The sequence below is a fragment of the Falco naumanni genome, chromosome 14 (assembly GCF_017639655.2).
Source record: "Falco naumanni isolate bFalNau1 chromosome 14, bFalNau1.pat, whole genome shotgun sequence".
Lineage (NCBI taxonomy): Eukaryota > Metazoa > Chordata > Aves > Falconiformes > Falconidae > Falco > Falco naumanni.
In genome coordinates, this window is record NC_054067.1 from 8,462,713 (window position 1) to 8,480,792 (window position 18,080).

The 18,080-nt window shown below is 44.7% G+C and overlaps 1 protein-coding gene across 3 annotated transcripts in view; it reads left to right on the plus strand.

Moving 5' to 3' along the window:
* Positions 1–18,080, plus strand: part of NRK (Nik related kinase) — a 108,116-nt gene that overhangs the window by 38,608 nt on the left and 51,428 nt on the right. For all 3 annotated transcript variants that reach the window (XM_040614298.1, XM_040614299.1, XM_040614297.1), the window contains exons 4-12: positions 3,840–3,965; positions 4,746–4,856; positions 6,803–6,893; positions 9,007–9,137; positions 11,994–12,048; positions 14,304–14,382; positions 15,041–15,216; positions 17,016–17,088; positions 17,501–17,696. In XM_040614298.1, the coding sequence (XP_040470232.1) occupies positions 3,840–3,965; positions 4,746–4,856; positions 6,803–6,893; positions 9,007–9,137; positions 11,994–12,048; positions 14,304–14,382; positions 15,041–15,216; positions 17,016–17,088; positions 17,501–17,696 (1,038 nt within the window). The remainder of the gene's footprint in view (positions 1–3,839; positions 3,966–4,745; positions 4,857–6,802; positions 6,894–9,006; positions 9,138–11,993; positions 12,049–14,303; positions 14,383–15,040; positions 15,217–17,015; positions 17,089–17,500; positions 17,697–18,080) is intronic.

The following is an 18,080-nucleotide window of genomic DNA, read 5'->3' on the forward strand; positions in this document are numbered from 1 at the left end:
TGGTCATTGCGGGATCCTCGAGACATCTGTTGGGAAGTGCTGCCATGTCATGGAGCGGGGAGAAGCCCTTTGAAATGGGTGAAGGGGAGCTGGTGGCAATGTGTGCTCATGTGCCTCTCCGTCCATGCAGGCTCTGCTTCCTCTTACCTGACGGTGCCAAGCAAGCAGAGTGCTTGCAAAGAGGTTGGGTTCTTGCTGCTTTTCTCTTCAGCTATCGGTGCAGGTTATCAAAGAGTGCTTCTGCAGCAGGCCATTCTCTCTCTGCCCTTGCTTTCAGTCTTTCTGGATAGCAAAATAACACTTAAATGAGAAACTTGTCATTAGAAATACCCTAGTGCTAAGGGGTCTCTTGGTGAAGTATTTATCAGCTGATAATCTTGTTTCCGTTTGAGGTCAGCAGCGTGTGCTTTCTAGTTCTTTGCTTCTTAATGTCATTGCAGATAGACTCACATCTTCAAAAATAGCCTTTGATCATGAACCTGTCATCTTTGTGCGTGCAGCCATCTGTGCCCAAAAACACATTGGTTTGTGAAAGCAAACAGCTTTTTGCACCTGCACATCTGCGAGCTGGTTTCCTTTCCTTAAGCAGCATGATTCATGCACAGGTTTCTAGACCCCTGGGAGATGTGGTTGATTGTAACACTGATAAAGAGTGATTGTGGAAAGTGAAAATCCTGAGCACGTGCATGCACTGAAAAGTTGAGGGTGCATTTGCCCCGCTCGCCCTGCTTGAAGGATGTGTGTAGCCCTGAGACTTAGCAAATCCAGGTTCAGTTCCTTGGCTGAGCCTCAGACATGGCCCTTGGGACAGAATCGCTCACATTTACCCTTCTGCCTTGGTTTCTCTGTGTAAAATAGAGTAATTTTTCCAAAACTCACTCAGGCACTGAGAAGATGGGATACTTCTTGCCTGTGAAATGCCCACCTGCTGTCCTGTATAGCCCTTTACCTTACAGACTGACTGGTATTTGAAGTTACATCTCTGTCTTTGGAGGATGCAAGAGCTAAGCTCAGAGGGTTCCTGCACCACAGTGAAGCTCACTGTCCTGTCTAAGCAGTTTCTTCCCCAGGCACTCATCCTGCACCTCAGGACACACACAGCAGTGTGCGTGCACGGGCAGCCACCCCTGTGGGCAAGGATGGGCAAGGGGAGAAGAGGCAGGTGCAGGGAGGGAGCAGGTCCCGGCCTTCTGGGTAAATAGATAAGGACACGAGGTAAAGCAGGAACTGGATCATCTTGCTGGTAATGGGAAAGGAGCGTTACACATGTCCAGCTATCCTTTGTTCTTGCCAGGGGCTGTGAAGGAGCCTACCTGACATCCCAGCTGTGTTCACAAACAGGCACGTGCTTATCTTTGTTTTGAAAACTTGGGAGGCGAGACTGCAGAGGAATAGAAAGTGCTTGGATGAGAGCTGTGCCAGCACTGTTCCGACAGCTAGCAAACTAATTGGGCAAAGGGAGAGCTGAAAAAGAGACAGCAGCTCCGAGGAAGTGGCTGGGACCTGCCGGCTCCCTGAGGAGCCGTGCGAGCTGCGCTGGTGCTGAGGGCGCAGCAGGGAAGCTTCTGCAGTTGGGTTTCACCAGTGCAAAGTTCGTGCAGATGGGCAGAGCTAAAAAAAACCCCGAACTTTAAGATCTGATGAGACCTGAAGTAATTTGAGGAAGGCATTTCCCAAGGGTGAACGCTGCCCCTCCCTGGCAGGAGGAGTGGGCAGAATGCAGAAGGGACAGCAAGGGGAGGAGAGGAGTCCTCCCTGTTTGTCCTGCGTTCTGCTCTTCTTCCCTAAAGGGCCCTTGCAGAAACTCCTACCACTGACAGGACCTTGTGGTCAGGTCCAGGATGGCTGTTCCCATGTCATTCTCTGCCTCCTCCTCCTCACCTGCCTTGTTTCTACCCTTTCACGTGCACGATCTAGAGTCCCAAAGGGAGCAGACCTGGCTTCCACTCCCAGAAAACACAGCACAAGGTCTCAGCTCCCTTTGACTGTGCCTTGGCCACGTGCAGAGAGAAAGAGGACCGGACCTGGCTCACGGAGGATTTTCTGCACCCTGTCTGGGAGTCAGCTCTGGTTTCTCTCGGAGACTCTAGGTGCTGCGCCGGGCTCCTCCTCGCCCTTGCTAATCTAAGTCATACAACATCCAGGGCTGTATCAAGCCAAGGATTAAGGATCCTCCTTTCTCCTTAGTTGCAAACAAAAGATAAATGAAATACCTAATGTAATGTGTGCAGCTTGAGAGCTTGTGTTCAACAAAGGGGCTGTTCTGAAACCTGAAATAGCTCATTTTGCTTCAAGTGGAGTTATTTTACATTTCCCATTTCCTAAAGCTTAAGACAATTAGGCTTTGGTCTGGTAACGTGTCTCCTGTGGGTTGATGTTGCTGGGGAAAACATATCCGTCCCTTCTGTTGTTTGGAATGATTTTTGTGTGGTTGGGTTTAATAAGACACATCATATTCCCATGCTTGAGGGAGTTTGGCTTCAGCCTGTCAGGCTTTAATGTTTTGCTACAGGTAGAAAGGACAATGCAGCTGGTGTTGTAAGCAGTCTGTTGTGATGGTTGAAGGAATGCTTCGATGGCAAAGCTACTGGAAAATAGTGGAAAAGCGCATAAAAATGTCCTGTGGGGCTGAGCTGTTCTTGCTGCCTGATTTTTTTTTTTTTTTTTTCCCTTCAGCTACTAAGTGCTGACTGGGATGGTTTGCAGCAAGGTAAATTAATTTTCAGCTTTGTCATACTCCTTTTAACCGATACTCGGATACCTTGCAGCACCACTCATCTCCTGTTAAAGCAAAAGAGGCAGCAAAAATCTTGGTGCGTTTCACTGGGTATTGTGCACCATTTCTTTTGGTGGCAGCAGAGCAGACGGGCCAGCTCTGAGAGGACCTCTTCGTATCAGGCAGTTCTTCCTGAAAAAGGGCATTTCCTCCTAATGTGGTTATTAAAACTTGTGTTCCCATTAGTTGTCTTGTTGCGTGTGGTGCCATGCTGGGCAGAGGAGGATGTCTGCCCTGAGGAGACTGAAACAAAGACAGTGAGGGGGCAGAGCTAGTGCCTGGAGGGAGGCATCTAGGGGTGTGCTCACTCCCAGCACGCCAGGGATGTAAGTAATGGTGTGGTGTTAGGAGGGGGGCAAAAAATTCCATGGTCCAGGCGGGGCAGCCTCACAAGTTTAAGGAAGGAGCAGATCCTAACCCTGTGCTGGCTGTGGAGTTTGATTTGTGGCAAGTCGCCTCCTTCTTGGCTTTGATTTCCTCCCAGCAAGACCCTCCACGGAACTGAGAAGACAGAGTGGCTGCTGTGAGCACCGGGTGCTTTTCCAAGTATTTAAGTAATGGAGTGTTAGGAATATTTTTGTTTTTGTTTGAGTCTGGTTAATTTCTCCAGGACGAAATTACTGCATACAGAAACCACAGATGGGGGAGTAATAAATAGGTCCTGTCTAACCCCCCTGAGGAAATTGTTATATATGTAATATATATGTTTTATATATATAAAAATATGTGATTGTTATAGTCAACTCAGGATTTTTTGATTCCTCGGGTCAAACCGTAGCAATCCGTTGTTTGAGACCTATGGATTTATTCCGTCATCGGTTGAAGAGCCTGTCCTTCCGTCACATCTCCCAGGGTAACTCAGGTTGGAGGGAGCCTGAGGATGTCTCTGGTCCAGCATCCTGCTCAAAGCAGGGTCAGCCATGGGGTCAAGCCGGGCTGCTCAGGGCTGGTTCCAGCTGGGTGTTGGAAGCCTCCAAAGACTGAGGTTGCCCTGCAGCTCTGGGTAGCTCTGGAGATCGGTGATGTCTGGTCATCTAAGGGGCCCTCTGCTCTCTTGCTGCAGAATGAAGAGGAGGAAATCAAGCTGGAGATAAACATGCTAAAAAAGTACTCCCATCACCGGAATATTGCTACGTATTACGGTGCATTTGTAAAGAAAAGTCCTGCAGGCCAAGATGATCAGCTCTGGGTAAGCGTTTAGTGTCATTTCTGTCCATCGGATTTACGGCTCCTTTCTTCAGAGCTCCGGTATGCTTGGCTTGGACTCTGTCTCAGTGAGGCTCTGAAGTCATTGTTCTGAAGAAAAACACATAAAAGAGAAAAATTGCTCCTCCCTAGACATCTTCCATCCCCTGTGATTGCCTTTGAGGGTGGGCATGAAGTATGTTAGGATATTTGTGACTCGTGCTGTCATTCTGATTTGTTGTTTGAGGTTTTCTTCCCAAATGAAACCTTTCTGTATTATTTTTTTTTAATTGAAAGAGAACTCATCCACCTCTCCTCCTCTCCTTTTTCTTGTTGTTTTCCTCTCCTTTTTTTTCAGTTGGAAAATAAAAAAAGGGAACAGAGGAATTGGCAATAAAGCAAATAAGAAAAATGAATCCTCCTGATTTTTTCTGCCACAGGATTTTTGAAGCTGTGCAGCAAAATGAGAAATTTCAAATTTTGAAGAAATTCCTGTGGTTTTCAATGTTACTAGCTCATTTTTATTTTGTAGTTTCTAAAAATAAAATATATTTAAAAAGTACCCATAACCTGCAGAAGGAGAGGAGCACTATTGAGGTTTTTTTTTAATTTATTCAGCAACGTGTGTGATTCAGGAAATGAGATTTGATGTTGGGTGGCATCTGGGAAGGTGGTGTCTATTTGCCACCCCTCAGCGGTGGTGGCCTGGGTGTTGGCATGTGGGATCTCTGCTGGCACCCCGCCAGGGCTGTGGTGAAGGTGTATCGCGTTTGTCTTCCTGCAGCTGGTGATGGAGTACTGCGGCGCGGGTTCCGTCACCGACCTGGTAAAGAAGACGAAAGGGAACTGTTTCAAGGAAGACTGGATCGCATACATCTGCAGAGAGGTTCTCAGGGTGAGTCAGGCCAACAGAGCTTTGTCGCTCCTTTGAAACAAAAAGGCCTTTCAAGCCTTTGGTCGCTAACACAGGTTAGCTAATGAGCATCGTTGTTTAAAGGTTTTTATCCGTGGGGCTCGTGGGCTGTGGTCCTTGAGTTGGGAAGAGCCCAAAGAGCCAGTGTGATGGCTGTATTATAGCAGTTAATCTCATTTTCTATATAAAGAACAGAAAATTCCTGTTTCCTCCAGCAAATAGCCGTCTTCTGAAAGTCCAGATTCTGGGCATCTAGAAAAGTAAATACACTTGACATCCTATATTATAGCAGTTAATCTCATTTTCTATATAAAGAACAGAAAATTCCTGTTTCCTCCAGCAAATAGCCGTCTTCTGAAAGTCCAGATTCTGGGCATCTAGAAAAGTAAATACATTTTCTTTTTTTCAGTAATTCTGTCCTCTGCATCAGGAGGTCTTACTGCACAGTGCTTCAGCTGTTCACACTGTGTAAGATCTTTCTGTTCGTAATTCCTTTACCTGCACGCATTCAGGGGTTTCTTTTCTGCACTACTAGAAGCAATGTTGACTAAACAGCATTCTGAAATCTTAAAGGTGGCCTTGCTGGGGTGTTATTCCCCATGACAATTCTTGGGGCTATACTTCTTTCTATGCAGGCTAAGGGCTTTTTTTTTTTTTTTCCTTTTAAATTACTTTTCTTTTGTTCCTGGAAAGTACAGAGGACAAAACAATTCCCAAGTGTAATCTAGTGAACTAGCCTGGAAAAAAAAAAGTTGGAAACTGTTCTTCTAAATTCAAAACCCATTGCAGAGTTACTGATCCGTCTTCCTTGTAATGGAGTTTTACTTCTTTCCTAAATAATGGTAAGATAAATGTGCATTCTGGGAGCTGGAATTCAAATGGCATGCCAAAGTAATGCTTGAATAGGAGTAAATCTGCTTCTGGAGTAGAGGGGTTGAGAAGTGTGCTCAGTAGAGAACATTGGCCATCTTACAAGGATTTGGTATTAGGCTGCAGATTGTAATATCTACAGCAGGGGGGTGGGGGGGAGCTCTTCTCTGAAAAGAAAAAAAATCTTAATGGTGAGCTGGTCAGGTCGCTCTTTGTGTGGCTATGCTCTCTATTAAAGCGATGTTAAAACATCTGGTTTACGCTCATGCAACTGAAAACCATAACAGCGTTCTGTGGAAAACAAAAGATTGGATTTAATCGTGCTTGTTTCAAAACAGAGGGGCCCAGTCGCACATGGATTGACCATGTTTCCTTCTAGAAAATTTAGAAGCTGGGTGGAAGCTCTATTTGAAGCCATAAATATTACAGATGCTAAGCATTTCGAGTGAAGCATCCCCTGGTTTACTATAACCTATTATTTCAGCGTGTTCCTTTTTATCTACTCTAGTTTAACCATGGACAATTTTGGAACAAAGGAGGAGACAGAATATTGCAAATGTTAGCTGAATGGAAACAATATTTGCTGTATTCAAAAAGAGGTCTGACACGGTATTTTCAACTTTCTGTGGTCCATATACCACTGAACATGGTTTTGCTGAATGCAGAATTTAAGGGGCTGTGGGCAGCCAACTACTGTCTCTGGTCCTCATACAGAGCATCCTGCGTTGCTCTTTCCTTCTTTTGCATGCTTTTTTAACACATGGTATAAGGAGGTTTCCTTGATTCTGAGACAGAAGTTTTAAATACTGCTGTGTTGTTCTCATCACATTTGGCTTCAGAGATGCTCTGCTGCCATTAGGGCTGTGGATGAAGATGACAATCAAATTTGTGGTTGCTGTCCTCTCTCCTCCCTGAAACAGGGGTCTTCGTGCAGCTAACAACATCCAAAGGACTTTCTCTGTGATAAAGTCTGAGAAGGGTAAAAGTGTAAAAAGGCAGCAGTGCCACACTCATGGTGATAGGAAGAAAGAATAAGGACAGTCTGGTTTTCTTTCTAGGGCTTGGCGCATCTTCATGCTCACCATGTCATCCATCGAGATATTAAAGGACAGAATGTTCTTCTGACAGAAAATGCAGAAGTAAAACTGGGTAAGTTTCCTGAAATGTGTGCTAGAAACCTGTCTGTAAGAATTTAAGATCTCCATCTTGTTTTGGAAAGAACCCTCAGTAACCTAAGAGCAACAGATATGTCAAGTAGCATTCATGCTTATGTTTATAAGGTGCTGTCATATAGAAGGAGCTGAAAACATGACATGTTCTGCAAGGATGTCACTCACAGCCTGAGGGGAATACAGCTACTTCTGGGCAGCCACACACAGAACCTGTCGAGTCAGTCACAACACCATCACAGCAGATCCCAGCGTGTAAAGACTTCAAAGTGAAAAATTTGGGGGAATAAATGATGCTATTTGATTTCCTTAAGGGAGTGGTCTTAGAGATTTTCATGAATCTGACAGTAAGTGAAGTATACACATCTGTAAGGGCTACCACCGAAGAAGCTCTTCCTAATAGTCATCTCCCAAAGGTCTTGGAGAGTTTGCTTATTTGCTTTTCTAGCTGTCAGAGTTGACAACTTCTGACTTTCTAAAAATGAACTTAAGTACATCTCTCTCTTGAGGAGGGGATGTCTGTCATGTTTTGGGAAGACATCGCAGAGAACACACAGCGATAAATTAAAGGAGCAGTCTCAAGGAGAGCAATTCTCTTATTTGGGATGATCTTTACGCTCCCGCTCTCTTTAATTGAAAGAACTGGCTGTAGAGCTGGAGAACAAAAAATAATAAACACGGCCTCTGGATGTGGGGTGGAATGTTTGGCTGGAGCAAGTGACAGTACTTTACATCTCATTATGGTTTAACTTTATTGCAAAATCCTGGCTTCGCTGAAGTCAGAGGTAGTTTTGCTGTTCTGTTAAACGAAGGCAGGATGTTGCTTGCTGTCCCCAGAAGATACGTACTAGTTTTCAATTGTTCCCTCTTAAAACTGGCAAGGTTGGGGATTTGTGTGTGTTTACGGCCTTGTATAGTTACTAGTCCCACCAGTCTTCATATGATTGACAAGAAAGTTAAACCTTTCTAGCTCTGGCTAAAGACGAAACAGATTTACTAGGTACAACAATTTAAAAAAAAAAAAAAAAAAAGTTATTTCCAGAGAGATTTAGCTCATGTGTTTTGAAGAAGCTAGAAAGCTGGTCCTCAGTCCAGTGCCATTCCACTTCGGTGTTAAGTGTGCTCACTTCCCATCGGAAGCACAGGATGCGTGATGATCCCAAAAGGTCAGGTCCAACTTCTTGTTGGAGAAGTTTTGCTAAACTGGCACGTTAAATTATGTGTAGTACAAATATACACCAAAATATATATAGTACAAATGGGTGTGGTTTGCAGATGATCTGCAATGAGGTAACACAAGTGAGAAAATCTGCTCCTTGATGGTAACCATAGGGCTGTCTCCTTTCAGTCCTTTCTTTTCCCTCTTATTTTGTCTTCTTGGTGAATAGCACTCAGTTGCTATGCCCAGTGGATCCAATTAGTGTGTCTTAGAGGTTTGTTCAAAGAAGAGTACAATCACATAATTATTGGTTGTGTGGGCCTGCCTTCATTTCTGAACAAAACCCTTTTGCTATACAATCCTGATGAAAGTAACACCCTTTGCAGCACAAAGAGCACCACATGGGTCTCTCATTATAATGAGCCTAAGATCAGAATAAATGAGTATGACTCTCCAGCTTGTTCTAAGTTAGTCTATGAATGTGGAGAAGGAGTGATTCTGAGCACCTCAGAGCGAAGTGAGGTGATAGTTCTTCCCAGCTTTTGCAAATGGCAATATTTGACACATCCAGATTTGCTTTGTGTGGAGATACTGTTTTTCCTTGCGGATACTAGTTAAAGATCTCAAGTCCTACTCGATGTAGCACTGAGATTAAGCGTAAATTATTCTGTAATGTCTTTCTAGAGCAATTCATGTCTGCCGTAACCTGCCTGGCAGATTTAGCATGCTCTTTATTTGATCCTTCTGTCAAAAAGGAAAATAAAAAAGTAGTTAAATTTCAGCTCTTGGCCAAGGTGTACTGGAGGAACTCAAATTTGACAGACGTAGTGTAGCCCAAAGGTTTGATTTTTCTAAACAGTGTGAAAGTAACCAAGCAAACACTCTGCCACGTGGGTACAAGTCTTTATTTCTTTACTTCTGCTTGGCTTTTCAGTGGATTTTGGTGTAAGCGCTCAACTGGATAGGACCATTGGGCGAAGAAACACGTTTATCGGCACACCGTACTGGATGGCGCCTGAGGTCATTGCATGTGAGGAGAACCCAGACTCTACGTACGATTACAGAGTAAGTGTTGCAGCTGCATAAGGTAGCAAAATGTGCAGGTTGTTGCTGAAGTCTTGCTCAAGTACTGCATTTGAAAAGTTCAAACTTCCGTCCTTTTAAACCGCAATAATACTAGAACTGTACAAATAGGAGTGTTTGTGACATGGGTGGTGGCTCTTTTTCAGAGTGGGGTTTCATTATGAATATCTTTTTGTGAATTTTCAATACATGAAATACACTTTCATGAACTTCTGCATAAGAAAATACTGATACATGGAAGTTGCAGGTCAGGGTAGAAAAGAAAGGAAGAGGTAAATTCGGAAGGAACACTTGAAGTAGTGTGATACTAATATGACAAGTTACTGCTCTCCTCTGTGACGGAGCTGTTTTACAGTGTACTTAACTGCAAATCCTCAGTTAATTGGCAATAATTAGTATTACTTCACCCATTTATGAGCATGCAAGAGGTTTCCCATTGCAAAATCATTTCTGGTCATTCGCAGGCTGGCTGAGGTGAGAAGCCACAGAATTTCTTGTATTTCAGTCTGTGCCCATTGCCTCTTGTCCTGTCACCGGGCACCACTCAGGAGTCTTGACTTGGTCTTCTTTACTCCCCTCCCATTAGGTGTTTGTATGCATGCATGAGGTCCCCTGAGCCTTCCCTTCTCCAGGCTGAACAGTTCCACCGCTCTCAGCCCAGAGCCTCCCAGCTCCAGTCCCTTAAACATCTTTGTGGCCCTTCGCTGCACCCACTCCAGCACGTCCACGACTTCCTTGTGCTGGGGAGCCCAAGAACAGCTACCAAGCACTTTTTCTGGTTCTCCTCCTAACTCTTACAATATGTTGATGCAGTTCTAGACACTTACAAAGCTTATTCTTTCTCCTCCAGCCTGTTTCCAGCAGTGTTGTCATTTGTCTGTCTACACTTAACCATGCAGGCTATTTTCCAGGGATGGTTTGTGAGCACCCATCTTCTGAGTGACCCTCTGGTCACTCTCTTGGTTCAGCTGCTTTCTTGGTTGTCACTTTGCACCTCTCATTCTAATTATGGCTTCAGAAATACTTAATAGAAGAACCGGTTACTGCTTCTCTTTTCTAGTGATGCAGAGACTGTGATTCTCCCTTGTTGGGACCTTCTGTGCTGCACCGGCAGAGTGAGGTCACGTTGTGTGAGTGTCAGTCATGAACAAAGAATATTCTTGATTTTATTTTTCATACCACAGAAATCTTCTACTGAAACCTCAAGAAATTAATCTCTTGTCTTCATTCCCTGTCCCCAGCTGATTTCCTTTTCAGAATGTACTTTTCAGAAGATACAGGCGTTAGGAATGTGCAGCTCTAATTCTTGAGGTTTCTTTGCCTTCAGTAGTAGTCACAGTTCATCTGTGTGCATTTACGTCTGCTTCTGAATAGGTTCTGCAGATGGCAGTTTAGAACTGGTCAGCGGAAGGCTTTGGAAGCACTTGCACAAGCAGTGCTGTGACTCAGAAGGTGGCATGGAGACGGTCTTTTATAGAGATTTATAGCTGATAGAAAGAGTAATGCAGCAGGAAGCCAGTCCATAACTTCTTGCTGTTAAAAAAAAAAAAAAAAGAAAGAAAAAGAAAAAAGAAGAAAAATGAAAATATAAAAAATGCATAAAAGTAAGTATATGTACACATTGACCTTTCCAGATATTGCTGTCATCCTCCCTTTCAGCTGTCTGCCTGTCATTCTTGGAAACTCCAAACCAAAATTCTTTGTACCCTGGTGGTTTCTCCCATTGTCCCCAAAACCTGCAGTACTATCCCTAGGACCCCTTCTAATTTTCAGTCATTTACTTAAATAACAGGTCAGGATTGTGAATTTATTACGTTCCCACCAGTTTTATTGTCAAATCCCTCCACAACGATGATATGAACTGGTCCACAGCTTGCGTAAGCAGTTCAGAGCAGCTGGCTGTATTGATAAAATCAAATTTTGAGTGCCAGGCTGGGTATGAGCTGCTGTTTGTGTAATGGTATATTGCTTCTCATCTCTGAAGGCTTGTCTCCTGTTGCTCTCTTCTTAAAAGACAGTTTTAGAGAGGCCTTACAAGTTGGTTTGGTCGTGTGCCTCTTATTTGGCTATATTTAGACAGAAAATACAGTAAAATAATGCACATGATTAATCAAGTGGAAACCCGTGAAGGTTTTAGGGTCACTGGTAGTGTCTCCAACTTACCTTGCGTGATCAAAACCTGTCCCTTGAGCGTCCAGGTAAGCAGATAAAGGAAACCTCACTTGAAATTAACTGAGCTGAAGACGTACTGTGGCATAAATCTGACTGCATGATGTGGTCTCCTTTCATGTGCCCAAAACCATGTGCCTGGAGACTTTGTAAAGAGAAAAAGTCAGACCCCAAGTTCTGGCTATAATTTCTGTTCCATCAGTGTAGAAACTCAGCGATGACCGCTCCTGAAGTAAGCATTAAGACCAAGAGGGTTTTTTGGCCAGGAGCAGGGGGGTGAAGCACTGCTGAGTCTCGCTGCCGCACAAAAACATTTTAAAAGATTCAAGACATATATTTAAATGGTGCCTGCTATATTCTGGCTCTTGTTTTGTGAATGCAGAAGGTCTGCATTTGGGGGCTGGCTGCTTAAATGATGAATCAGCTGTTCAGAGTTGCATGGGAAATGGGAAGCTTCTGGCTCTTGGCACGTTTCCTAAAAGCTCAGTGGGGAATGGGAGGGAGCAGAATGTATGTCAGTCCAACTGAAATGACCTGATCCAGGAGAAATCTAGGGAAACTGTAAAAACTGTAAAAACAAAGAAAAACCCCAACCAAACCCAAAGAAAACAATAAAGGAAAAAGCTTGAATGCTGTGAGTTGCAATGTGCAATGTTTCTTTTCCTGCAGAGTGACCTATGGTCTCTGGGAATCACTGCTATTGAAATGGCTGAAGGAGCTCCTCGTAAGTGATTCAGTGTAAAGGTGGGGGTGTCTATGCTTTGTGAACATGTTCTGTGTTAAAATAACTCATGCTTGGCTGATGCACAGATGTGCAAAATTGTTGGTCCAGCTGTATCTTTAAAAATAATTAGACTTTTCCTCATTTGTACTTTTTTTGCTTTCTTCTTCCTTCCAGACCCTTTAAGTCTATATTTTGTTTCCTTGCCTTTATCTCCTAGGGAAAAAAAAAAATTTCTTAGAGCTCTTGTTAGCATCACTTTGATCGCAGCCTGTGGGTACAGCTAAGCAGAAGTGATTGACACGTTAGCAGAAAAAATTGACAAAAGTGGCTTTGGGTTTAGGTCACTAAAAAAAAAATAAATTAAAAAAATGGCAGTGGGAAAAACTAGGCCTAAAGGCTGTTGCTTTGTTTGTGGTTTTTTTTTACTCTGGGACTGACTTGATTCTCACAGGTTTTGGGATGAGCGCTCTATTTGCTGGTGTAATGGCTTCGGTCCCTGGCCACATTCCCAACCTAGCAGCAGGTTGCCATCGTTTCACAGCCTGCCCTCGGCTGCCAGCTGCCCCCTGCCCCCCCGGGCAGCCTCTCATAGCCATCGGGCAGCGACCGGTGGCTGCAGCCTGGATGCAAAGACCTCGTCCTTTTGGTGTCTGCAAAGCACTGGCTGCCTTGCCCCAGCCCCCACGGAGCAGATGTGGTGTGGTGGGGTATCTGGACACGGCTGAGAGCACGGGAGGTGAAATAAATTATAGTGTGGCCTAAGCTTGGGGGCATGTAGGCTGTATTTAAAAAAAAAAAAATAATAAACAAAACACTCTTGGCTGTTCTCCCATCAGACTTGGTTTTTAGCAGCGCTGAGCAGCCAGCTGGAGTTCAGCAGCACTTTCAGACACGGTGCTTCAGCCTGGCTGAAGCTGAGTCCTGAGACACGAGTCCATGGGGAGCTTCCTTAGAGAGAGGCTTCGTAGCTTTGCATGCTGATTCCTCATGACAACCTGTTTTTGATGATTTCACTAGCTTTTTTTAGGAAAATGCCATGGTTTATGTTCTGTTGCATTGTGTTTTGTTTACTGTAGTGCAACAGTGCTTGGGACCCATAGCTGGAAACCGCACTTCTGCACGCACGCACGCACACACACACACACACACACACACACTACCCTGTCCCCACTGCATCATGCTATTGAAAATACAAAGGAAAAAGTCAAAAACAGAACCCAGATGTAAGACACTATAGCAGGTGGATTCAGGGGCAGAGAAATTAATAGAAAGCAGTGAAGGCTTTACCAGACACCAGTCTTCTCACTTTTACGAGTTCTGTAATGCTGCAAGTCCATTCCTGTAAAGAGAATCACTGCTGAGCATCTGTGTATCATATGAAATCAGCCTCCATGTAGTTCCTATCAGTTGTCATTCAGTAGCTCTGTTTTGTGAAGGAAGACCTCTGACCCTCGGTATTTCTCCATGACAGATGGAGCACACTCGTAATTCCATACAAAAGGCCTGGGGCAGATGAGATGTGACGGTATTTATTTTCTGCAGAGTTCGTTGTAGCTTCAACTTCCCACAGCAGTAACACTGAAGAGAAATCCATTGGGCTGGAGAGAAATCAGCATGTGAATGCATGACTAGAATCTGTTGCAGATTGTCTAATCCTGGTGCTCATACTCCTGAAACACAGGATAGATGAAATGTGTGCTCAGTCATTACGCTCTGTGCCAGTGGTGCAGTTCGGGAGCTCTCCCTTTTGCATCAGATTTCTTTCATCCTGCATTTTCTCTTATGCCATGAACAAAGTAGCTAAGAGTTTGTTTAAAATTTAGTTTATCATTTATGCGAGCCGTAAGCCAGACAGGTAAGTATTTCAATCCCAACTTTAACTTCTGTTCATACAAAAACCCGCTTTGGTGAATTAGAGAGGTGAGCTTTTTTCACATCCTCCTGAAGCCTTATATATAAAAAATATGAAGAAAGTTATACTTGTTCCTGCCATGTAGCCCTTCTTACAAATCTCTCTAACTGGCAATAACAGCATATTGTCGTGAAAGATTTCTGTGTGCTCAGAGACTTTATTTCTTGGCTGTAGCCTGAATTTGGTTGACTAACGGCGTGAATCTGTGGCAGATGCTGTGCTGTTGGAAGTGGCAGTGTTTGTGGAGGACTGCTCCTCTCTGTCAGGAGAGCCAGGCTGGGTCAGCACGGCCAGGCTGTGGGGGGGACATGCACCCTTCAATAGCCTGTGGTTTTCTTTGCAGCCCTGTGTGACATGCACCCCATGAGAGCGCTCTTCCTCATCCCGCGGAACCCACCCCCAAAGCTGAAATCCAGAAAATGGTAAAGAGATGTGTGAAAACTGTATTTTTTGCTGCGCTGGGCTTAGAAGGATTTTGAGCTCTCTTGTCTGGCGACAGTGATCTTGTTAAATCCTACAGTGATCTGCGAGGTCTTTCCTAGGCTCTTTCTAGTGCTGGGTTAAGACAGAGGTGCAGGCCTTTGGGAACAACTCCTTTCTTTTGGACTGCAGCAGTCATTGCAGTTGCTAAAATTCAGTGTGGGTGGCTGACATTGCAGTTGCTGCAAGGCTTAGATGGGCTGATGGGGTCAGTGCTTCATCCAAAGGCGGTGTGGGGCTAACGGCAGTCACTGTTGCCTACAGAGAATTATTTTGTCTTTTAAATGAAGTGCATGAAGAAAGTCTTCACTATATCAAAAGGCTAAAGAAAGAGTTGCGTTGGTGACATTGTGTTTTGGTAGATCTGGATGTAAATCCAGAATAACTCCACTGAGAGAGGGTGGTCGGGGTGGAGGTCCCCATCATGCGTCCTCAGCGCTGTGCTGGTCTCAGGAGGCACAACAGTGGCAAAACTCAAGTTGTCTCGTGCCGTTCCAGTGTAATAGGAAACTTTGCAAAGTGAGTGGTTTCCACCACTTGGGTAGCGTTTGGTGCATGAGTTGAAAAGGATTATTGGTTTTCTCCACTTTTCTTTTTCAGGTCAAAGAAATTCCTAAACTTTGTTGAAAGCTGCCTTGTAAAAAATTATTTGCATCGTCCATCCACTGAAACCTTGCTTAAGCATTCTTTCATCCGAGACATGCAGAATGAACGGCAAGTACGCATCATGCTGAAAGACCACCTGGACAGGACCAGGAAGAAAAAAGGAGAAAAGGGTAACGTGAAAATAGCAAAATAAAAGGCACGGTAGGGAGTAGGTCCTCTTCAGATTTGGGCAGCAGCTTGCAAAGCAGATGCAACTGAAGTACTAGAGGAATACCAAGAGAACTGTGAGAAAAGTCTTGTCCTTGATTGTAGTGGGGCTGTTTTGAAGGTCTCTTTGCCAAAGCCCAGGTCCTTAATGGTGTTTAAGTGCTAAACTCTTTGGAGCCTGACTGACCCTGGCTCACTGAGAGCGACCCTAATGCTAACGTGAGCAAAGAGTCCAAGTCAAGTCTAGGTCCAGGTAATGCTCAGCGAGTGTTTCCCAGTCTTCTAGTTCGTCTGTCTGTCCCCGATCCATTTAATTTCCTGTTGCATCTCCATAGCATTTTAGCTTGTGAGTTCTTTGGGGGCAGCAGTGCTCTTTAAGCATTTTGCGGTGGAGTGCACAGAAGAGACCTCGAGAAGGCCTCCAAGCTCCTGCAAAACACAGATGGGTACAATGAATCATCTGCTTCACAGGGTGGCTGAAGAGGAAGAGGGAATCTGGGTTTGATCCAAACGCTAGCCTTGCTCTCCAGAGCAAAACCTGGCAGGAGCAGTGCTGGAGTGGGGATGGTGTTGGTGTAAATGCCTGCGCACGGCAGGCTGAGGGCTGTGCACGGTGCGGGGCGAGGTGCAGCCTGTCGAGCACGGATTTTCCCTGCCCTCTCTCCCCTCTTCCTTTCCTGTGTATTTTATCCTGGCCGTGGCACTGTGAAGATCAATGACTGCGAGGGCAAACTCTGAAAGCACTGTACAGCTGGAAAGTGACTTACAAACTCCAAGTATTGATTTGACAACAGGAGTATTTGTGCCTAAATGAAATTGCTGTTGTGGTGTAGATTTACTGACTCCCAATAGTAGCTGCGCATTCCGCCACCTCTTCCAGCTCAGAATCTCAAAGCACGTTGGAATGGCAGGACAGGGTTTCTCAGAAAGGGAGGTTTCTCAGGGAGGGGGGGGGGGGGGGGGGGGGGATGCAATGATAACAATCACTTCTTGACAGATAGTTATATTTTGACATGAAAAGTGCTGTTTTTAATCAAAGCTGCCCTGAAAGGGAGAACAATGTGAAATTGCCAGATTATACACTTCAAAATAGTGACTTCAAAAAAACTGAAGTCCCCCTTCAGCATGCCATATAGCCAACATCGCAGATTGGGACCAGTTTGAAATTATCCCTTAAAAGCTGTCTTCAGATTATCTTGAAGAGAACTGGAAAAGTATGGGTCAGCTTCTTCTGAATCGCTGTGCTAAAACTTGCATTTATTCACTATCCCTGTTTCTTCTTTTTTTTAATTATTCACTTTAATATCAAAGGAAACCTGGATTTACTGGAGGCTGCAGCTTTAGCGTGCAGCAGGTATACAACAGCAGAGCAGCACAGTCCAAGCCTTTTATGTCCTGTCTAAATTTCTTTCTGAAGAACCCCTCTGCTGGCGTGGTTATGGGGGTTGGATTTCTCTGTGGGTTTAGCCTAATTTATTTCACATTATGGAAATAGGTTAGTTTTGCAAAACCAATACAATCAGTCAAGGGAAAAGGTGGGAGTGTGTAAAGGGGCTGCCCTGAAACATTATCTGAACTAGATTTTGAATTATGTACGTGGCTGTCTTGTCTCCCCTCAGCCTCCCAGTGCAACCTGTGGCTTTTAAATTCCTCCAGTTTAGGTTGAGTGCTCAGAAATGAAGTTCAAGATCGTATCTTAAATAACAGCATCCTCCACTGGGGTTTGTTTATTGTTCTCTTTGTTGTTTGGGGTTTTTTTTAGAAGAAACGGACTATGATTACAGTGGAAGTGAGGAGGAAGATGACGAGCTGAATGAAGATGAAGGAGAACCAAGGTTAATTTTATTACTGGAATAGAAATTGTGACTGCCCCAGCTGTTCTGATTGAAGGCAGCCCTCGCCAGCTAGAATGGCCTTTTTAGCTTGCTGTGAATCCCCTGTTCCCTGTGTCCCCTCTGGCAGCTTTACCTGTTTTGTAGCTATCAAACGTCACTGCTGAGTGTAAGATGTTTGTAATAAGCTGCTGCTTAGTTCCCTGCAGTAAGGAGGAAACTCTCAAATGAAGGACCCGACAGTCAGCTTCAGGCTGTTTTGTAGCACAGTAAATGTGGATGTATAGTCAACGTGCTGGAGATTTGTCAAAACATCTTCATTTGCTAACAGGGGACAACAAGCAATTCCCAGTGCACCTTGTGTTCTCTCTTTAATGTTATGTTTAGTCATGTAGAAACCTCCCCTTTGTTTCAGCTCCATAGTCAACCTCCCCGGGGAGTCAACTCTCCGTCGTGAATTCCTGAGGCTGCAGCAGGAGAACAAAAACCGTTCTGACCCGCATCGCCAGCAGCAGCAGCTGAAGGACCAGGAGAAATACAAGAAGCAGCTGCAGACAGAGCGACAGAAACGGATCGAGCAACAGAAAGAGCAGAGGAGGAGGCTGGAGGATGTAAGGACTGCCTTGTATCGTTGTTCCATTTCTTATCCCAAATAAAAAATGTGCCTGTAGAGTAGGCTTTGAAAGGCAAGAAGGGGCTGTGTTAAATTGTGGGCACAACCTGGATTTAGTCTTTCACCTTTGGAGAACTGTGTCACTTATGAAATGGGCTCTGCCCTTTTCCTGCTGACAACCTGCCCAGAGCTTTGGGAGTGGAAGAGGAAGGGCATTTTGCTTGTTCGGTGGTGGAAGCCCAGGCAGATGGGATGGGAGATCCTGAATTCTTTCTCATGTGCGTTGCCCAGTTTGGAGTCTCTGTCTGATCCGCAGTCCTGGCCCTGCTTCTCTTTAGGATGTTACAAGATAGCTGCTGCCTTTCCAGCTGTCTGGCACGCT